General features: G+C 54.5%; 9 protein-coding genes across 9 annotated transcripts; 4 read left to right on the forward strand and 5 right to left on the reverse strand.

Annotated features, from left to right (window-relative positions):
- Window positions 1-601: 601 nt before the first annotated feature.
- Window positions 602-2,873, reverse strand: IWZ02DRAFT_450661 (WD40-repeat-containing domain protein). The gene is made up of 3 exons (XM_066767481.1): window positions 2,684-2,873; window positions 2,506-2,542; window positions 602-2,452 (listed from the first exon to the last, which is right to left on the reverse strand). The coding sequence occupies exons 1-3, from the start codon at window positions 2,729-2,731 to the stop codon at window positions 972-974; spliced, it is 1,566 nt and encodes a 521-aa protein (XP_066623060.1). The 5' UTR covers window positions 2,732-2,873; the 3' UTR covers window positions 602-971.
- A 61-nt stretch (window positions 2,874-2,934) lies between these two features.
- On the forward strand, window positions 2,935-4,676 carry IWZ02DRAFT_450664 (phosphatase 2C-like domain-containing protein). The gene is made up of 2 exons (XM_066767482.1): window positions 2,935-3,813; window positions 3,867-4,676. The coding sequence occupies exons 1-2, from the start codon at window positions 3,128-3,130 to the stop codon at window positions 4,435-4,437; spliced, it is 1,257 nt and encodes a 418-aa protein (XP_066623061.1). The 5' UTR covers window positions 2,935-3,127; the 3' UTR covers window positions 4,438-4,676.
- A 216-nt stretch (window positions 4,677-4,892) lies between these two features.
- On the forward strand, window positions 4,893-7,078 carry IWZ02DRAFT_256315 (kinase-like domain-containing protein). The gene is made up of 2 exons (XM_066763267.1): window positions 4,893-6,157; window positions 6,213-7,078. Exons 1-2 carry the CDS (start codon window positions 5,033-5,035, stop codon window positions 7,020-7,022), a joined length of 1,935 nt encoding a protein of 644 aa, XP_066623062.1. The 5' UTR covers window positions 4,893-5,032; the 3' UTR covers window positions 7,023-7,078.
- A 510-nt stretch (window positions 7,079-7,588) lies between these two features.
- IWZ02DRAFT_450666 (uncharacterized protein) lies at window positions 7,589-8,023 on the reverse strand. Its single transcript, XM_066767483.1, has one exon. The coding sequence runs from the start codon at window positions 7,993-7,995 to the stop codon at window positions 7,756-7,758; it is 240 nt and encodes a 79-aa protein (XP_066623063.1). The 5' UTR covers window positions 7,996-8,023; the 3' UTR covers window positions 7,589-7,755.
- Window positions 8,005-11,317, reverse strand: IWZ02DRAFT_481648 (Bromodomain-containing protein; the record flags this gene model as incomplete). The annotated part of the gene is made up of 9 exons (XM_066769127.1): window positions 8,005-8,877; window positions 8,928-9,234; window positions 9,286-9,570; window positions 9,619-9,883; window positions 9,933-10,417; window positions 10,595-10,654; window positions 10,715-10,757; window positions 10,843-10,931; window positions 11,132-11,317. 9 exons carry the CDS (start codon window positions 11,315-11,317, stop codon window positions 8,465-8,467), a joined length of 2,133 nt encoding a protein of 710 aa, XP_066623064.1. The 3' UTR covers window positions 8,005-8,464.
- Window positions 11,318-11,735: 418 nt separating this feature from the next.
- IWZ02DRAFT_376500 (Ca/Cm-dependent protein kinase A) lies at window positions 11,736-13,155 on the reverse strand (the record flags this gene model as incomplete). The annotated part of the gene is made up of 5 exons (XM_066764890.1): window positions 11,736-12,152; window positions 12,204-12,589; window positions 12,639-12,795; window positions 12,851-13,058; window positions 13,112-13,155. The coding sequence occupies 5 exons, from the start codon at window positions 13,153-13,155 to the stop codon at window positions 11,736-11,738; spliced, it is 1,212 nt and encodes a 403-aa protein (XP_066623065.1).
- A 985-nt stretch (window positions 13,156-14,140) lies between these two features.
- IWZ02DRAFT_469436 (uncharacterized protein) lies at window positions 14,141-14,505 on the forward strand (the record flags this gene model as incomplete). Its single annotated transcript, XM_066768716.1, has 2 exons — window positions 14,141-14,300; window positions 14,351-14,505. 2 exons carry the CDS (start codon window positions 14,141-14,143, stop codon window positions 14,503-14,505), a joined length of 315 nt encoding a protein of 104 aa, XP_066623066.1.
- A 638-nt stretch (window positions 14,506-15,143) lies between these two features.
- IWZ02DRAFT_256380 (ethanolaminephosphotransferase 1) lies at window positions 15,144-17,296 on the forward strand. The gene is made up of 7 exons (XM_066763268.1): window positions 15,144-15,501; window positions 15,562-15,671; window positions 15,734-15,859; window positions 15,939-15,982; window positions 16,036-16,113; window positions 16,174-16,355; window positions 16,428-17,296. Exons 1-7 carry the CDS (start codon window positions 15,441-15,443, stop codon window positions 17,192-17,194), a joined length of 1,368 nt encoding a protein of 455 aa, XP_066623067.1. The 5' UTR covers window positions 15,144-15,440; the 3' UTR covers window positions 17,195-17,296.
- Window positions 17,297-18,330: 1,034 nt separating this feature from the next.
- Window positions 18,331-19,939, reverse strand: IWZ02DRAFT_377716 (histidyl-tRNA synthetase mitochondrial precursor; the record flags this gene model as incomplete). Its single annotated transcript, XM_066764961.1, has 2 exons — window positions 18,331-19,278; window positions 19,334-19,939. 2 exons carry the CDS (start codon window positions 19,937-19,939, stop codon window positions 18,331-18,333), a joined length of 1,554 nt encoding a protein of 517 aa, XP_066623068.1.
- Window positions 19,940-20,166: the final 227 nt, after the last annotated feature.

The raw sequence follows: 20,166 nt of genomic DNA on the forward strand, positions 1-20,166 counted from the left end.
CACTTTGAACCCGACCTTTGGGGGGGGTTTCGTGCACACTTCAAAGTAACTACAGGTCTCTTGATGCGTTCTCTGAGCGAGCGACGACCTGTCTGTCCCAGACATCTACCTAACTCGCCATGTCATGTCCACCTGATGGAAATCACCACTTACTCAGTACACCCACACACAGATATACACACATACACGCAAAGTCACGCACCACCCGCTCACCCCATCTCATCAAACTCGCACAAACCCCCAATACGCACACGCCCAACCCACGCCGCCAATCGAACCAACCAACACATGCAGCATCCAACACAACCAACTTACCCCAGCAACAACACAACAGGTGAACGAACTTGGAAAAAAAGCTTTTATGATACAAGCTTAGCTTTTGCGCTTGGCCAATCTTGCATTACATTACGCATTGCATTCATGCCGCCCTGCCACCGGGACGGCCGGCTGGGACCGGGTTCGGCCACCGTTTACCTTTTTCTTTCTTTCTTGCTTTCGTTTCTTGTTTTCTGGATCATGAGTTAGCCTTTTTTTTTTCTTTTTTTTTTTCCCTCTTGTCGTGCCGGACCCGACTGTTCCGTACGATGCCTTATCTGCAGGCGAGAGAGAGAGAGAGAGTGTGTGTGTGAGTGAGTGAGAGAGAGTGGGGCTGGACCGGCTCGGCTCGACTTGCCTGAGGAAACGGAGAAGTCGGAGAGTTGGGGGCGTTTGGAGATTGACCGACTAGGAGCCGTGCGGTTCAATTTGTTCTTGGTTGTGTGCTCCGTGGAAGAGAACGGCTGGAGACACTTTTTGTGTTGTGATGCATGAGATGATCGCAGGGAAAAGAAGGATATGCATCGCGCGCAGAGAAATTGATTGTCAAGGGTATCATTTATTCCTCTTGCTGTCCCTACGTACTCTCTACCTCAGCTGCCGTCATCAAGTGTTTCTACGGCCTTCTTCTTACGCAGCAAATGAACTGCCTCGCATCAAAGCCCCTCGCCGTCGTCACGAGCCCACAGCTTGACAGTCCTATCGTGACCGGAGCTGCAAATCCACTTCGCATCGCTGCTAATATCGACGCTGAGCACATTGCCCGAGTGGCCCTTGAGCGGCTTGCAGACAGCCCAGTCGTCGGCGCTAAAGACGTTGACGCTCTTGTCGAAGCCGCAGCTAACGAAAAACGTGCCTGCCTTCTTGGGAACCACGTTGCCGCCGTCATCCTTTTCGGGCACGAAGCCCTTTGCCGGCCCGTCGATGCCCTTGAACCAGCGCAAGTCCGTCACGCCGCCCCGGTTGGCGCCAATGTTGCCCATTTCACGCACGGCGCGCACGTCCCAGCACTTGGCGAAGCCGTCGGCTGAGCCTGACAGGACGCGGTAGCCGTCGGCGCCCCAGTCGAGGCCGTAGATGGGTGCGATGTGGCCGTCGAGGAGCATGACCATGCGGCCGGTCCGCAGGTCCCAGATGCGTCCGATGCTGTCGAGCCCGGCACTGGCGATAAGGGAGCCGTCCGTGTTGAAGCTCACCGTGTAGACTTCGCGGGAATGACCCTCTTGCAAAAGAAGCTCCGTCGTCGTGTTCACGTCCCATAAGCGCCACGTCGTATCGAATGATGCCGATGCCAGATACCTGCCCGATGGATGGAACTCGGTTCGGCAGACGCGTCCAGTGTGGCCTGACAAGGTCGAAATGGGGGTGTCTTGTTCGAGGGACCAGAGATGGATTTGACCGTCGCCGCCGCTGGATGCCAGATTGACTGACGACGAGGAGACATTGCTGTCGGGAAGTGTTGCACCGGGGAACCAAGAGATGCCGCCTATGCGATCGTTGTGTCCCCTCAAGACAGCCTTTTCTTCCAAGTTGGGAACGTCCAGCAGCTTGATCCCACCCCCCCAGTTGCCTGCAGCTATCATTTCACCGTTGGGCGAAAAGCGTGCGATACTGACGGGCCGGTCACCAGCAATTTGAGATCCATAGAGGTCGAAGTCCGAGAGTCTTTCCTTAATGGCCTTGCGGTGCTTGACATGGGTGCGCAGCGGTATGCTGCTCTCCATCTTTTGATAAGCAATGCGGTGTTGCGCGCGGGGCAGCGAGTACCGTGCAATGTCCTTTCGTGCAGCAAGAAGCTCGTCCAGCCCTTCGGTGTAGAATTCCTCATTCTCCCCGCCCGTTTCGTCTTCCGCTTGCGCATCTTGCATGTGCAAATCGCCTTCGCCATCTTGTAGACCCGATTCAGCTTGGACGGTGAGGAGCTCTCTCAGACGATCTCTTCTATCTGCTGGACCTTCGCCGAAGAGAGTGATGGGTTCGCCGAGCTCTCGCAAACGTAATCGTACCCTGGTGTCGTCCGTTGGCACTGCTATGGTTGCTGCTAGACGTTTGCGCTCGAATTGCGCGAGAATTGCTGAGGCCTTTTCAGACGGCACACCAGTTGCGCCAGAGGGCATGGCATAATCGCGGTCGATTGCTGTATAGACTGTAAGCAGGCAAACGGACAGCAGTCGGCAGGAAATCACCTACGGATATTGCTCAAGTCGATTCCACCCATGTTGGTGTCCTGTCCGCAGCGACTCCCATCAGCACCTTATTCACACGAGCAGTTGTCGCGAAGGTTGCGGAAGAGCGCCTTCTATATATAGACAAATGTGTAAACACGGTGTGGTCGCAGGCAAACACCGGATGGAAACAGGTAGCTTACCTCGTCGTGCTCCTCCTCGACGTAGGCCTGCCGCGCTGGGTGCATCATTTTGGCGGATTGGCGAGAGACTGATCTAGTTTCGTTGCAAAGACCGAGGAGGTCAAGACTAAATACGTGCGATGGGATGTGGTGGAGTTAGAAGTCTCGAGTGGGCCGTCAACGTAGATGGACGCGGGACGGCGCGCCATGGCGGCGGAATTACGAAGAAAACAAGCTTTTCCTGCGTCCGCTCCGCGCTGCTCAGGCTGAGAGGAGCGGACATGCGGAACTAACCGTTTTGACATCACAGCCAGCCTTCATTCGCACTGTCAGGTTGTTTGTCGTTTCAACCATTTCGATTTCCCATATTTTCTTGCCTCTTGCTTCTCTTCACAAGCCCCATCCTTTCCACACCCATTGTCCGCCATTGGCTGTAATGTGCGCTGCCTAGACGGACCGTCGCTCATGCGTGCGACCACCCGCCTACTCGTCTCACTCGTCGTCCTCCTCATAGCCATGAGCTTCGCCGGACAGCAGCTCCCGCGCAAGCTCGCCGCTTCTGCTAGAGCCGGTCTCTGCAGCCGCTCACCGTGGCTATGTTCAGCGATTCCCAGCCTTCCATCCATCCTCGACCGACAACACCTACCCAGAAGCATCGCCGGCGATTCCCTTAAACGATTGTTCGGTACGACGACGCGGAACGCGTCGCAAAACTCGAGCTTTACCTACCGTATATCCGCTTCGTATACTGCCAAGGGAGTGCGATACAGTCCAGAGCGCAACTTGTTCAACCACAACCCCTTCGTGCGGCTGACGGGCAAGGGAGGAAAGCGGCGACCATTGAGCGGCCAAGATGCATTCTTTGTCAATCAGATTGGCGACACTGGCGCAGTCGCCTTTGGAGTAGCCGACGGCGTGGGGGGATGGGTCGAGTCTGGCGTCGATCCCGCCGACTTCGCCCACGGCCTTTGCGATTACATGGCCGTCGCTGCCAATGGCTATCCAGAAGGCTTTGCCGACGGTCCCCTCCATCCCAAGGACCTGCTTCAAATAGGATACGAAAATGTCATGAGAGACGACTCAATTCTTGGGGGAGGGAGCACGGCCTGCATAGCTGCAGCCGAGGAAGACGGCACTGTCGAAGTTGCCAAGTGAGCACCGCAATGGGTAATGGTTTGATGCTGAGTGGCTGACTTTGTTGCAGTTTGGGCGATTCGGGATTCATCCATCTTGGGCTCAACGCCGTTCGTTACTTCAGCCCTCCTCAGACCCATGCATTCAACACGCCATACCAGATGTCCAAAATCCCGAAAGTCATGCTGGAACAAATGAAGCTCTTTGGCGGATCGACGGCGCATGCTGAGACGCCAAAGGACTCTGCCGTAACCCAGCACAAAGTCAAGCACGGAGATGTCCTGGTCTTTGCGACGGATGGTGTGTGGGACAACTTAAGCCCACAGGATGTTCTGTCCATCATCGCTAGAAACATGACGACTTTGGGCGGATGGTCTGACACTCAAAACGAGCTCATCGTCGACCCCAATCTCCGCTCTCTCACTGAAAAGGGAGGCATTGGAAAGTCGGAGAACAACACTCTTCAGGCCCTCCTTGCTATTGCAGTAACCGGAGCAGCCAAGGAGGCTAGTCTCAACAGTCGACGGGACGGGCCTTTTGCAAAGGAAGTTCAGAAATACTACCCGTCTGAAAATTGGCATGGAGGGAAACCAGACGACATTTGCGTCGTCGTCGCAGTTGCGATTGACCAGTCTCAATGAGCGAGCATTTTTGTCCCGTGTTTTTTGGGGATGGCAACACGAGCTTGGGATCTTTATGGAGGTCTGTCTGGTTTCGATTGGAATTTTGGCGTTCACGAGAGGCTCTTTGACATCTGTTGCATGTACCACTACCTGTAGAGGGATTGGTGTGTACCGGTATATTGGGTGTGGGTGTGGCTGCATTAGACGTTAGTCCTCGCGCTTGCCTATGTTGTCAATGAAAAACACATTTTGCACTGCTGCACTGAACATCCGAGTCCGGATTCGGATACCTTCTATGGCTCAAAAGACTCCGAGAGCTCCGCTGCAAGGGACGGTGGGTGGGGACCAAAATGCGTCATCACGTGTTCGATCAGTGTTGTTGGTCGTGGTTGCCCCGGCAGCCGACCGCTTGCCGACTCTCACGTAAATCTCGCGAAGACGCCGCCTCGGCCTGCAATTCCATCAACCCAACGCGACGACACCAAACCAACACTCCCGCCACCCTGTCTAGCCTCCCGTTATCCCATATGGAAAGGTAGCACACACACTCGGCATTCGCTACCACCGGTCGCCTGGTCTCGCACATCCACATATATACTCCGGCCTGCCACCAATGACCTCCGCCATGGCCGCCGCATCTCCGACTCCTCTATCCTCGTACAGCAATGGCGGGCGCATATCCCGCCAGAGCTCAATGCACAGCTCGCTCCATCAGAGCAGGCGCGAATCGCCCATAGCACTCCTAGGACAATCCCATGGCTTCACCGCAAATGCGCCAATGATGCAGCGCATCGACATCGGCGACAGCTCAGATGAAGACGAGATCGAAGCGCCCATGAAGCTAAATCCTTATACCCGCGCACTACTCGGTCAAGACGGGCCCAGTTCGCCTGATCGTCAAGCTAGAGGTCCTCCAAAGCTCCGTATATCTAGAAATTCCCTTGGCCATACCGATACACCAATGCAGGATAGCATCACGCCCGCGCCGTCACTGCGAATAAAACGAGTCCCATTGCGTGGTGCACCGATGCGCAGGCTGCGACGAACACCGCAAGGTGACGAGGATCTGCAGCAGCAATCAATCATGGACGACAACATGGACTTGCAACATGGAGGCAGTCCGCAGGCCCGAAGCCCCCAGGCGAGAGCCAGTAGCCCTCGAATCGTCCGCATCACAAGCCCCTCGCAAGACCAAGAAAATATCAACGTTGCACACGCAAAAGCAGAATCCGTCATGCGTGTCAATTCGTCAGCAAAGGTTGACTCGATGATGAAGGATTCGAGTCTAAAGGATTCTGTCATGAAGGCCGACAAAATTTCTAGGCCATCATCCAATCATGACCACAAGCCGGCTCCATTGGCCCCGGTCAGTGTGAATACGCCACTTCGTCCTGCGCCACCGCCACCACCAAAGATGTCAGTCTTGGAGACGGCAACTTCAGCGGGTGGAGCCTCGACTGTGAAGCAAAAGAAACGACGAAGGGCATTTGTGGTCAATGGCAAGCCCTATCAAGAAATTGGCAGAATTGGAAAAGGAGGAAGTTCAGATGTCTACCGGGTTATGGCTGAAAACGGGAAACTGTTTGCGCTCAAAAGAGTAAAACTGGAGGATGCAGATGAAAATGCAGTACGCGGGTACAAGGGCGAGATCGACTTGTTGAGAAAACTAGAGGGCGTTGAGAGGGTTGTACGATTGTTTGATTGGGAGGTAGATGAAGAGAAGCAGATTCTGAGTGTGGTAAGTGAAACCCGATTCAGTTCAACATGGTCGAGGTTGCTGACTTGCAATATAGCTCATGGACATTGGAGAATCCGACTTGGCGAGAATATTACGCATAAAAATTGATCCGGAAGACGCTCGCCTGGATCTTTCCTTTACACGGTACTACTGGAAGGAAATGCTCGAATCCGTTGCATCTGTACACGAACACGACATTGTCCACTCAGATCTTAAACCAGCAAATTTCCTGCTGATTCAAGGCCGTCTGAAGCTCATTGACTTTGGCATTGCGAATGCCATTGACATTGAACACACGGTCAACGTCCACCGGGATTCCCACGTTGGCACACCAAACTACATGTCCCCCGAATCTCTGCAAGACGCCAACGCGAGCTCGCGCCACGGTCCCAATGGCGACTCCTCTCTTGGTCGCTGCATGAAGCTCGGCAAGCCGAGTGACGTGTGGAGCTTAGGGTGTATTCTGTACCAAATGGTATACGGTCGTCCGCCTTTTGCACACATTGCCAACCAAATCCACCGAGTTATGGCCATTGTAAACCCAAACGTCGGCATCGAATTCCCATCACATGGCCTTGGTGACGTGCGCATACCCGTTGGGCTGAGGCGAACACTCAAGCGTTGCTTGCAGCGCGACCCGACGCGCCGTCCCACCATTCCAGAGATGCTCAGCGAGCGCGACGAATTCCTCTACCCGGATGCCGGCGACGACTTGAAGATTCCCGAAGCCTTGCTCGGCCAAATCATTCAGCGCGTCGCCGACCGCTTCCGCGATCAGTCGCGCCCCATGCCGACAGAAGATGAGATTCGCCAGTATCCGTCTAGTTTCTATGCCAAAATCAGGGACTTGATGGATGAGGCGTAATCGGAGGAAGGCGCCTGGTGTATGGGATGGCAGGCCTCCCCTTTTCGACATCAATCGATAACCACTCCCCTTCCACTCTCTCGTTCACCCTCTCTTTCACTTCAACCCCCCTTATTGGAACCAGACGGCGTTTAGCATGCCGCTTGGAAAATCTGTTGGATGAGCAAGGCGCCCCGGCGTTGGGCTCTTTTGTACTTTTGGGACCGCCGCATGTTGGCGTGCTCTCTGTGGAGCGGGCACGCACAGTGGTACATACATGCTTTCGATCAAGCCAAGAATTTTTTTCTCCCTTTGTTGGATCCTCCTCATGCTTCTTTCTCTTCGTCCCATTCATCGTCATTCATGGTCTTGTTGCAGGTAGCAGTAGTAGTCTTTACTGGAGTATCAACTGCATCTCCGTCAACGAAAGCGATCATCTCTGCCGCTTTGTCTTCTCCTTATTCTTCTTTTGCTACATACCTTTATACCCTGATTGTTCCTTTTCTTTTTCCTTGGGCCGCTTGAGACTTGGAGATGGAGAAAGAGAAAGAGAGATGTGTACCTAGATTATGCTCCATTATCCAATTGATTTGCCATTGCGCTTTTATCTGTCCATCTTGTGCGCTTCTGGTTGTGTTGTGACAGAGAGATGGGTTTAGACAAATGCAGTGCATGAAATGTGAACTCGCTCCAGATGATGATTAAATTCGTAGGCAGAAACAAACACCACGAGAGCAAAGTCAAGGAAACAAAGTTAGAGATGACGAATATCTGTCTTCTTCTGTCTTGATATACCACTGACTCGCTTTCTAGCTCGCATGCATGCTCTACCACTACTGCTAGCTAGCTGACTTGAACTCGATTTCGATTTCCGCTTTCCGATTTCTCTCGTACCACCACCACAACGACAGAAGCAACTCAGGACACCAGTCCACCATTCAGCCCGAGCAAGCCACGCCCATATTAAGCGCGCACATGTGTTCGAAAAGACCATTGCACTGCTGCTGCTGCTGCTGCTGCTGCTGCTTGGCGTGCAAAGCCGACCGACTACTGACTGACCTGACCGATTTAAAACCCCCGAACCGAACAACCCCGAAGAATGCAGAAAAAAACAGAGATACTTAAGTAGGGGTACTGCTGCTGCTGAAAAGAAGGCCGAAAGAAGAAAACAAGGCATTTCGAAGGGGCATAGATGGATACCAGCGCCTGTCCTTTGCTTCACTGCTGCTCGAAAGGGGAGAGCAATGGCTGGTATGATAGAAGAAAGATGGGGATGGTGGTGGTGATGAGGAGGCGAAATGTCGCTCGTCGTCGTCGTCTTCGTGACTCGATTTAGGGGCGCCAGTGGGTGAGGCGCTTGCTTCGTGAAGTGTTCAACGTGGACGCCTTTGCATCCGACGCGCGCAACGACCGCCACATCAGGGAAAGAGGCCTGAATTCGACCTCGATATCCCATGTCGTCCTCAAGGCCTCATTAGATTGACGAAAATGGTGCACTTCTCGATCTCCACGCCCTCTGATTTTGGCTTGCCTGCCGACCCGGTGGCCGCAATGACCTCTATGTCGACGCGATTTACGCCTGGCTGCATACGAGCTTCGTAGACGGGGCGACCCTTCTCACCACGTGTTTCCAGGTTGGTAACTTGGTTGATGCGGGTGTTGTTTACTGTGACAAAAATCCGCCAAGGACGCTGTGTTAAAGCGACTGGAACGTGTGGTTGTATTTGAATTGAGGTGTGGGACCCGGGCAGGGAAATGGTGACAGATTGCTGGGCGAGTTTCGGCGATGCAGGAATATTGAATTTGAACGGCCGAGCAACATTGAGCTGTGGATGGGTATTGATAATGATGTTGGGAAGAAGGGCATCGGCGACAGCTATGGATACAATGTTAGCCAAGGCAAAACTCCGACGAGGTTGAACATACACTTTCCAGGTTGTCGGTATTTGTTGTCATATCCATTCGCCGGGTGGTAAGGTGTGCCCATGTGGGAATGACTTTGCTGCATAGGAGCATGGCCATTGGCATATGGTGAGGCGCTGGGCGGACGAGGGGTGGCGCTGTTTGGGGGCGGCATTGAAGCCGTGAGCTGAGAGGTTGACGGCCTGGAATCTGGAGCGATACTGGAGGGACGTATTGTTTCAAGCGCCGGGGACTGCCCAGGCTGGGTCTCGCTCTTCACGCCGTTTGGTGCTGGAGATGCTGCTGAACCGCTTCGTGCAGTCAAGGCTCCCTGTTGCGATTGTAAGATACTATACGTGATTAGAATGGGCTGATTGCTTACCTGGCCGCCAGATGAAGAAGGTCGTTGTCCATTCAGACCGGCTTGTACTTGGCGCTGTTGCCGCTCCAGTGCCTCATTGTCAACGATGACACCTGGAGTGGCAGAGCTTCTTCCAACAGGGGTGTCGGGCGCAGAGCCTGGAGCTGGACTACTCTTGTTACCACCCAGACGCAACTTGATGCCCGACGGCTTCTGCTGCTGCGCATTCATGTTCAACCTCAATGTTGTTTTCGCAGGCTCCTTGACCTTTTCTTTAGCATCCTCAAGCCGTTGCTTGAAGTGCTCCTATTTCAAGTCAGCACTGCGTGAACATCACCACACGTATGCTTATACCTCAAATTCGTTCGCCAGATTGAAAATGTCGCTTCCGTCCTCGTTGAATTCGCGCGCGTTGCGCCAGATCAAAGAGACGCATTCCTCAAGCTGATGCCAAGTCTTGAACTCGCTAATACCACTGAAGCCTGCAGACCGACCTATGAATCCTTGAACCTTCTTAAGGACTCGGTCCAAAGACATGGGATTTTTAATTGCGGAGTAGTACTCCTTGAGGCTTCGCGAGGGAAGGTGGACAAATGGCTGATAGATGGGAAGGCCGCTACTGTGGAATTATTAGCCCAAGTCTACACGTTGCAAGTAGGTGAGCATACTCGGGCTCGACGTATTCGATAAACTCCTTGATCAACAACTCCTGCGCCTCTTGAAAATTCTTCCCGGTAAAGTCCGTTTCGCCAGTCTCTGCCTTCTCTGGTTCCTTGGCAGGAGAAGCGTGCCGTTCCGAGTGTCGAGTCTTGGAAGGTGTAGGGTCTGGTTGCGATTCTGGCTCCGGTTCAGGATGGGGCGCGGTTGCAGCTGCAGCCCGTTTGGGTCGCTCGCTCAGCTGGCGCTTCGCTGTAAGTTGATGACCATTCGTCGCATCTTCGCCTGGGATGGGTGTAGCGACAGCCGTATATGAAGGGTTCTTGTAGGCCGGATTGTGCTTGACCATGAAATTTGACGCCGTCTTTCGTATGCGCTCCGCGTCTTCGTAGACGGCGGATTTCTTGTCATTGAACTGTTTGGCATTATGGACCATGCGCTTGACGTCACCCTCGAGTTCAGCGAGCGAAGAGTACTCCCGATTGTGGAGCTTGGCCTAGAACAATGCCATGTCAGTCGATGATCTGTACGCACGCTTGTCCTGCAGCCCTAGCTCTTCTAGCTAATATGCTGACCCATTTTTGCCAAAAGCCATTTGGAAAGAGTATGCGTGTTTTGAGGCAGTAAACCTCCGGGGCGGCTTGGCTTATTCCATGGATGAAAGAGCGCGTACCTCAATGGTGCTGAAAGCGATTGGGAGCTTAATTTCTTCGTAGTATTCGGGGATCGAGTCCTGGAGGGATGCGGTCAGCAGATGGCGGGCAGCGTCGTAAACAGCTGGTTAGCGACATACTCTATCGGGAAGTTCGAGGAAGTTGGTAGCTATGAGGCGACCGCTGCAATTGACAGTGGTTAGTCGAGTCGATGCGTTGGGCATTGGATGTAACATGGAGCTTAGGCCCGATAGCAAGCAGCACTCACTTCTTGTCTTTGGCGGCCCTCATGGTCTCGACGAATTTGATGCCCTTGTCAAAGGTCGTCTCGGGCGTCTCCCTCTCGGCGTCGGCGTCCTGGGGCGGGGCATCTTGTCAGCGTTGAAGGCGCAGGGTCGGGCTCCCTGAGCGGTTGTGGCAGCGGGCAGGGTAATCTCAAGGGCTGCAGGCGCCAGCTGCGGTGGTTTGGAGAGGGGAGCGAGCGGGTAGGTGGACTGCCTGGTGCTGGTCAAGGCCGAAGCCCGTTAAGCGTCAAGCTCTCCCGCTCAACACCTCACTCTCCCGGGGGCATCACTCGGCCCCGACCGCTGCTCGTCGCCATGCTCCGCGCCCGCCTCGACTCGACTCGCCAGACTTGGTGTCGCGACGTATGCACTCACCGGCATTCTTTGTCTCTTGGACGCGCGACCCTCGGATTCGGGCGAGCCCGCGGCCGACGCCTTGCGCTTCGAAGCGCTCTCCATGATGGGTCTCGATGCAGTCGCGGCGGACGAGTCGCCTGGGAAAAGGGATTGGAAGGCCGGCGAATCGCGCCTGGATGGATGCGTGGTGCGCAACAGCGTGTTTCCCGCAGCAACTCTATCGCGCGTTCAATCTCGGTGCCAAGAGAGGTGGTTTGGCTTGTTTGGGCCCTAAATCCAGCTGCACGTGACCTACCGAGGCCCCAAACATCGCCGCCCTTTCCTTTGCCAACGCCATTCACTCTCCTCATTATCGAATATCGAGTGCCCGTCTTCGTGCCTCACGTGTTTTAATTTGGTTCATCCTACAGGGTATCGTTGCTTCCGTTAAAAACTTCGTGGGAGCCCGCCGCCCGCCATTTTGCACATGTCACGACTTCCCGGAACAATACCTCTCAACCCGTTGTCCCCGCTGAAAGCTTTATGATGTCTTTCCCTTGGCATCTTCCTCAAACTTCTCCTGCGCTTCCTTTTCCTTGATTTCGCGCACCTTTGCCAGCACAACCTCGCGGAAAATGGCTCCCTTGGCAAAGTTGCTTAGAGACCTCTTGTGAGGAGCCCCCTGCGGTTCCTCTGACGCTTCCTTAGGTTCCTGACCGCCTGCGTGTCCTGCAAGAGCCTCACCTGCAGCCTCCTTTGCGTTGGCGGGGACATCTGCCTCGCCGGGCCCGTCCTCCGCTTCGTCTTCTTGCATCTTGAGCGCCTCGATGCGGTTCGCGAGCTTGACAAGCTCTATGCCGCGACGCAGACGAGCCTTGGCAACGTAGGCACGGATCTCGGGCAGCAAGTTGTGGTCGCTGGCCGTCTCGCCCTTGAGCCAGGTGTGGGCCAATGCTTCCTGTTTCGACGTCAGAATCAATAGTTTTCAGATCCATTGGCATCTTCTCACCTCACTGGTAGAACGCTTGCTGGGATCCGGTTGCAAAAGACAGTTGATAAAGTCCTTTGCGTCTTTGCTGACATCCTTCCAGTAACGCTCGTGGAAAATGACACGACCGCTCTTGCATTCCTCGATCAAGTCGGCCAGGCTCTCGCTGCGGAAGGGCGAGTAACCGCAGAGCAGTGTGTAGGTGATGACTCCGAGAGACCACATATCCACGGGCTTGCCGTGACCCTTCTTCATCATGACTTCGGGGGCAGCGTATCCGAAAGATCCGGCCATCGTGGTCAGCTGCTCTCCCGGAGAGTCCAGCATCTTGGCGATACCAAAGTCGGCGAGCACCAGGGACGAGTTTTCATCACGGGTGAGATAGAGTAGGTTCTCAGGTTTAAGATCTATGCGTGGTCAGGGTGGTTCATCAGGTCATCAAACAGGGTTGCATACCTCTGTGGACGACGTTATTTTGGTGGAGGTAGTTGACGGCGTCCAAGACTTGACGGATAGTCTCGGCCGCATCCTTTTCAGTAAACCTTCCTTTCTCGCAAATGCGGTCGAAAAGCTCGCCTCCGGTGGCCAATTGAGTGACGATGTAATACTTGTCCTAAGGGGCAGCTGGTGAGCGATGGATGCGCCAAATGAAACGGAACGTTTCATACCTTGGACTCGAACCAGTCGTGGAAGCGGACAATGTGCGGGTGCTTCAGACGCTGCAGCATTTCCAGCTCATCGTACACCATCTGCTCGTTGCCCCTGATGTTTTTCTTCAAGATGATCTTCACGGCGACTCGGCCCTCAGGGCACTCGGCCTCGCGGACAATTCCATAGGTTCCGGCACCCAGGGTCTTTCCAAAGCGGTACCTGGACCTGCGGGCATCGTTCAGTATGTGTGAGAGCTGGGGCGGGCGTAGGGTGCGAACTTCTTGTCGTAACTCTCGGGCTGGCCGTGCAGCCGGTTGAGCATGCCTGAAACTGGGAAAACGGTGAGCAGATGCAACGAGAGCGGAGGCGCAAGTGGCGACGTACGACTCATTGCAGATAGATGTGTTGCGCTTGAATTTGCGCGCCGAGTTGGATGATGGGTAATGTGTTATCGTCAGGCTGAGGAGGCCTGCAATATGTAGGTAGGTAAAGCGAAGGGGTCTAGGTGAGGACGAGGTTGAAACAATTGCGGAGGGGGAGAAACAACGCCAACTGGCGGCCCGAACACAGAAGCTGAAGACGGCGGGCGGTCGACGAAGAGAAAATGGTGAATTGAGAAGGAGCTACAGCGAAGTGATAATATGTATGGAAAATCGACGAGGCGTAGCGCAATGCAGGTCGAGGGTCGCCCATTCGTATCTGCTTGGCAACTACTTAGGCGGGGCTGCCGTTTCCGCCCTGCGCATCGCAGCACCCGTGCATCCAGGCTGAGTTGAGGCGCTGGCCTACAGTACACCACACCAGCCGCTTGCGCTGAGACTGCTTTGGCTCTAGATCGCCGCCTCAGTGATCTGTCGTAGACATGATTCTGCGAGACGCGCGCGCCGTGGCTGACGACCTGAGCGAGCCTCTCTCCTCCGATGCCCCTGACCATGGACCCTGACTGCTGCTTCCTGGGCCCCTCTATTCCTCTTCGCTCCCTTGACCCCTCCATTCCTCTTCTCGCCTCCAACCCAGCTTGACGCTATATAGCCATCTAAATATGACACGCGCTTTCTGCAAAGGGAAACTCGCATTGTGTCTGCAGTGCAACAGCGGCAGGACATGGCGACGGGTCAGAAAGCAGGTTAATCAGGTTCCAGCTGCTTCGCGGCATCCCAAGAAAGCAGACGTCATAGCCCAAGTCCAAAGATTTATACCCTCACCACTGCCCTGTCGTCACCAAACCCTCCCTTCGACTGTTCAAAAGTTTCTGTTTATCATTTGAGTCCCTGTGCCGACTCGACTTGTGAGAGAATTCGCCAACCATGCCTACCACAACCACTGTCGTCTCCATCATCGCCGGCATCATCGCCGCGCTCTCAGCCTACATCTACTTCTTTGGGATTCCACCGGCCATCCGCCATGAAATGGAAGAAAAGGCCCTCAAAACCATGGGTGAAAACAAGGCCTCTTACCTGGTCAAGAGTAAGCACTCGATCCAAGTCGGCGCCGATAGCTGTGCTGACAGCCAGCAGATCAAATCAGCAAGATGCCAGCATCGGACCAGGAGGACATCAAGAACATCAGAAACGGTGTGGGCAACCTCGCCGGCGGTAGCCTCAACAACCCGCTTGGAGAGACGGCTGGAAACGCTGCAGATGACCTCACCAACCCCTTCACCGGGCGATGAGGCGTCCTCGGTCTTATCTCTGGGTGTTTGTCCAAGGGCCAGCCCACTCGGCGTCACTGCAGGAAAACCCCTCAAAGGACAAGCACTGATGGGATTTCAAGAGGCCACGGCACTGGAAATCTGTGTGCGACCAGACTTGGCGTTGACCGGGGGTTTTTTTTTTTCCTTAGGTCCATGAATTGACGACGGTAACGAGACATGGGTCATGAAGCTGTGGAACGATGGCAGTTGTACCAAGTAATTGTAATAATGAGAGACGGTTTTGCACTTGCATATCACTCTGCGGTCCTTGCTGTAAACGTGATGGCGATCTGGGGTTCGGACAGGGTCGTTGACAGCGGCTGGAGGTTAACGTGCCTGTCTGCTGGGGTGTAGACCTTCCCAAACAGGATTCGTGCATCTCCAGGGGACGGACCGAGCAGGATGACTGCCCTATGAACTCATCAGCCACAGCTGCCGGGATGGTGACGAGGCCAGGAGCAAAAAGCGGACAAAACAAGGTGAGCGTGGGGCTCGCACGAGTCAGGGGTGCCTGACACAGCCTCGAGACTTGTGATGTTTTGATGAAGCGAGAGAGAGAGAGAGAGAGAGAGAGAGAGAGAGAGAGAGAGAGAGAGAGAGAGAAATAAAGAGAATGAGAATGAGAGATGGGGGCTATTGGGCTTCCCTAGACGCGACGCAAACGAAAAAGGGACCCGAGGGACCAGCCCACCACCTCAGCCAATGTGCGAGTCGCGCGGAAAGACCCCTGCGACTTCTGCCTCGGCCTCACCAATATCCGGGAGGCCGCTCTCAACTTGGATCACCCAACGCGCATCACCACTGATGCTTCTGTCCATGGCCGCGTGAGACCAAAAGGACCGCGATTCCGCTTCTTCTTTTTCCGCTCCACCTTCCCTTTGCCCGCAGTCGCCCGTAGCCAGGATCCTATCAGCATGGGGAAGAGTAAGTCCGGCGACCTCGAGGCCCAGGTTCCTGACCACATTCAGAGCCGATGTAGCTATCCATTCCTTCCATGCCCCGAATCCCTTGCTGACGATTCCTTCTCCGCTGCAGACACGGCTGCGCATGAATGCGTGTCCGAGGAGGCCCTGGCTCATTTGAAGACGTACAAGTACTCTAGTGTCGACAAGAGCTACGTCTCGCGGTATATCCTCAAGCACTACGTATGCGCCTACCCGCCCCTCCGCGACCATCAGCGTTGTTGACGTCTACCTACCGCTCATAGTGGAATGCCTTTGTCGAGATTCTGCCATTATGGCTCGCCCCAAATATGGTCACGCTGCTCGGCTTCTTCTTCATCCTGGCCAACGTAGGCCTGCTCGAGCTATACGTCCCTGATCTCGTGGGACCGGTACGATCCCCTCCGCGCCGAATCACGCTACATGATGCTTGACAAACAATCTGGTCTGACTGTGGGTTCATGGAAACAGGCACCCAATTGGGTCTACTACAGCTTTGCGTTTGGTCTTTGGATGTGCGACCATCTGCCCCGCCAGTCACATGCAAAAACTGATTCCGACCTCGCAGGTACTCCACCATGGACAATGTCGATGGAAAGCAAGCCCGGCGGACCGGCACTTCGAGTGGACTTGGCGAGCTGTTTGAGTACGTACTTCTTGCAAAGAACAGGAATAAAAGTGTTGCCTGGTCCTGACGTCTTGGCAGTCATGGCATCGACTCTCTCAACTGCACTCTTGGTAGTCTGCTCGAGACAGCTGCTATGGGATACGGCGCGACAAAGACTGGCGCATTTACCGCCTTGATTCCCTGTTTGCCCATGTTCTTCTCGACGTGGGAAACTTACCATACACATACACTCTATCTTGGATACTTTAACGGCCCCACAGGTGAGCCCCGAGTATGAGTTGGAACCACAGGGGTTCCTGAAATGTCTACAATTGCTGATCAAAATTGAACAGAGGGTCTCATCATTGCGTGTTCGATGATGATCATGTCGGCGCAGTACGGTCCTGAAATTTGGTCATCCTCCCTCATCAAATATTTCCCCTCTTTGGAGAACTACATTTCGCCCCTAACGACGTTCCGCGAATTTTGGATTCCCATCCTCCTCAGCTCCTTCGTCATTGCGCATCTCCCCGCTTGCGTTGTTAATGTCGTCAAGGCTCGACGCGCCAACGGTCTCCCGGTTGGCCCAGTCTTCTACGAGTGGACTCCGATTGTTATTTTCACCGCTGCGACGTGCGCCTGGCTCGGTAGCCCTTACTCATTCATCCTCGAAGATTGGGACTCGAAACAAAAGACAGGTGGCCACCTTGTTCTTTGGTGTGTAATCATGAGCCTTGTCTTTGGACGTATGACGACGAAAATCATCCTGGCCCATCTCACGCGCCAACCTTTTCCTTACTGGACCATCATGCTCGTACCCATGATTGTGGGTGCCATTATTGTCAACCTACCATTCCTCGGCATCGGCTGGACAGTAACAGAAAGCTTCGAGCTGTGGTATCTGCGGATATACTTTGTTTTCGCAGCCGTCGTCTATGCAAAGTGGGCTGTCTTGGTGATTAACAGCATCTGCACGTACCTAGGCATTAACTGCCTGACGATCCCACAAGGGCGTGACAGCTTCAAGGAGAGCGAAAAGACGTCGCTCAACAGCGTCGAGCCTGACCGCCGCGTCACGCGCTCCATGGCCAACGGCAACGGCGGCCGGAAAAGCGATTGAGACGACCAGGCCATCACTACTGCGCTGCGCAGACATAGAAGCAGAAACGCCCAACATCAAGGCCTTGCCCCGTTCAGGAAAGAAAGCCGCTGAGGAAGATCGACGACTCGCGCCAAAGACGGGAGGGAACGGACATTGCAAGACTTGGTGTTTGCGACATGGCCACTGCGAACATAATCCTTCACCCACGCACTACCTGCTCCATTAAACGTGAGAAACTACGGAGAGAGCTTCAACACACGCACGCGCATACGCACTTCCACCACAATATCCATTATTGTAATTAGTAAACCACCCTAACGACGTCACGGCGGACCCACTACCAAACAAACCATATTTTAGGACTGTCAAAAATATCGGGATACTACAATTAATACGAAAACTTTTGGAAAAAGAAAAAGGACCCGGGGGGGCACTGAGGAGACAAGGGCCTAACTCAAGGTGGGAAAAGCACGGGAAAGAAGAGAGGCTACCTCGATTAATCCAACAGACATCGAGTCGAGATATTGAACGTCCCTCAACGCCAGAAAAAAACGCGATGAGGCACATGGTTCGTTTGATCCGAAAACCTTTTCCAGTTTGCTCAAGTCTTGTTCGCTTTTCTCTTGTACTGCTCACCCACTCCCACTGCGGTCTCAACATCGCATTACTGCTTTCCCATTGCGCACCCACGTGTTGATTCAACGAGGGTTATGATTTGACGGTGTTGATGACGATGAGCTGGCGGCTGGATGGTTGTTGGCGACTTGGGTGATAAACGGCGGACGGCGGTGGTGGCGGCGGTGTTTTGGATCTCTCGGCTTTTCCTCCTCTCGGAGTATCATTAAGGCTGCTGGGCTGGGGGCTCTTGAGAGAGTGGGTGGAAGATGGTGGCTGAGCAGTCCTTCTTCCGGTTTTATAGACAATTGATGGTTGGAATTCTGGTGTCCAAAAATCTGGTCGGTCGTATGTTGTGATGGTGAAGTACCCAGTAGCTTCGCAGTTCCCTCTGTACGCTGAGTTGAAACTTGAATTCGTTTATTCATTTCCCCTGCATACATGCTTTTGGCTCCGCCCACGCCATCTCGCTCAAGTGCAGCAATATTTCACGTCTACAGAAATCCGGCGCCTCTTTCCTTGCGTCATCTCCATCTTGTCTAAACGCTCAGCTTGGCCACTTGCTCAGCGGCCTGCTCAGCACCGTAGAATGCATCCAGCCTCTTCCTCACCTCGGCCACGAGGTCAGCCTTCTCGACCATGACGCCTTCCTTCTCGGGGTGGCCCTCGGGCAGGCCCATCTGCTTGATCTTGACCTTGCCAGCCTTGAGCTCGTCCTCGCCGAGAATGACGACAAACGGGACGCCGTTGGTCTCTGCCTGCTTGAACTGGGCGGGGAGCTTGGGCTTGGCCTTCCAGGTGAATTCGGCCTTGATGCCGGCGTCCCAGAGGGTCTTTGCAATGTCCATGCGCTCGGGCAGCAGGCCCGTGAAGCCCTTGCCGCCGAAGGCCATGACGAAGACGTCCGTCTCCGTCAGCCGCACCTCCTTGGCCGCCGCGTCCTCGGCCATGCGCTTCTTGGTCAGCGAAAAGATGCGCTCCACGCCAAACGATACGCCGACGCATGGCACCTGGCCCTTGCCGCTGAACTTGCCCACCAGCTCGTCGTAGCGGCCGCCCGCTGCAATGGAGCCCACGCCGACCGAGGGGTCGTCAGACTGGTCGTCGTCTTCGCCGTTGGCGTCCTTTTTCTTCTTCTTGTCCTTCTTGTCCGGTTTCGGTCCGTCTGCTGCGTTTGCTGGTGGTGCCGAGCCTTCTGTCACCACCTCATAGATGACGCCCGTGTAGTAGTCGAGGCCGCGCGCGAGCGACATGTCGAAGGAAATCTTGTCCATGACGTTGAATACTGAGAGGTAGGAAAAGAGGAGGCGCATGTCTTCGAGGCCTTTTTGGGCCGATGCGTTGGCTGTTAGGGTCTCGTTCGACAGGAGCTTGGTGAGGAGGTCCTCGCCGCCCTTGAGGCGCACAAGTTCGCCAATCTTGTCGGCGACGGCCGGGTCGAGTCCCTTGTCTTCAGTCATTTCGCGGCGGACCTCTTCCCATGGAGACTAGATATTACATCAGCAATTGAATCACCAAAATGCAAATTGGAGGCCGTCCTACTTTGTCTAGCTTGTCCACTGCACTGCTGATTGTCCGAATCTTGTCCTGTGGCACGCCGCACACTTCGAAGATTCCGTCCAAAATCTTCCGGTGGTTCAGCTTGATCGTGTACCTCCCCTTCCAGCCCAACTCCTCAAAAACTTCGGTCACAATGCGCAGAATCTCGGCGTCCGGCAGCATGGGGTCCCACTGTCCAGCAATATCGAAATCGCATTGGTAGAATTCACGCATACGACCCTTGGTCATGGCAGGCGCATCGCGGCGGTAGACCTTGGCAATGTGGTAGCGCTTGATTTGCGAAACGGTAGGGTTCATGGCGAGCCAGCGCGCAAAGGGAACCGTCAAGTCGTAGCGTAGGGCGCAGAGCTCACCACCCTGGTCCGCAAGGTCGTAGATGAGCTTGCTGTCCTCGCCATACTTTCCCGACAGAATCTCCTTGAGCTCGAACACGGGCGTGTCAATCGTGACAGCGCCGTGGCGCTTGAAGACGTTTGTAATGCTGTTGAAGATCTTCTCGCGGATGACCATGTCCTTGCCCTCCCAGTCCTTTGTGCCCTTGGGCACCTTGAGAGCAATGTTGCTCTTGCTTTCCTTGTCCTTGGCCATGCTTTCGAATCGTGTACGCTTCGAGGGAACGTCTTCAGCAAAAGTTCGGCGTGCGCGGCTGTTGGATACGATTGCGGTCCGCGTCGCAATTGGTATGTACCTAGCACGTCTAGCGAGCGCGCGAGGCAGGACGTTCATACACGGTGAAGGGAGGGATGGCGGAGGGAGGGATTCGAGGCAAAGCGGTTCGAGGTTGTTGAATAAATGTCAAGAGTCATTCGACGAGA

The sequence above is a fragment of the Phyllosticta citriasiana genome (assembly GCF_038021145.1).
Source record: "Phyllosticta citriasiana strain CBS 120426 chromosome Unknown IWZ02scaffold_6, whole genome shotgun sequence".
NCBI classification, from domain to species: Eukaryota; Fungi; Ascomycota; class Dothideomycetes; order Botryosphaeriales; family Phyllostictaceae; genus Phyllosticta; species Phyllosticta citriasiana.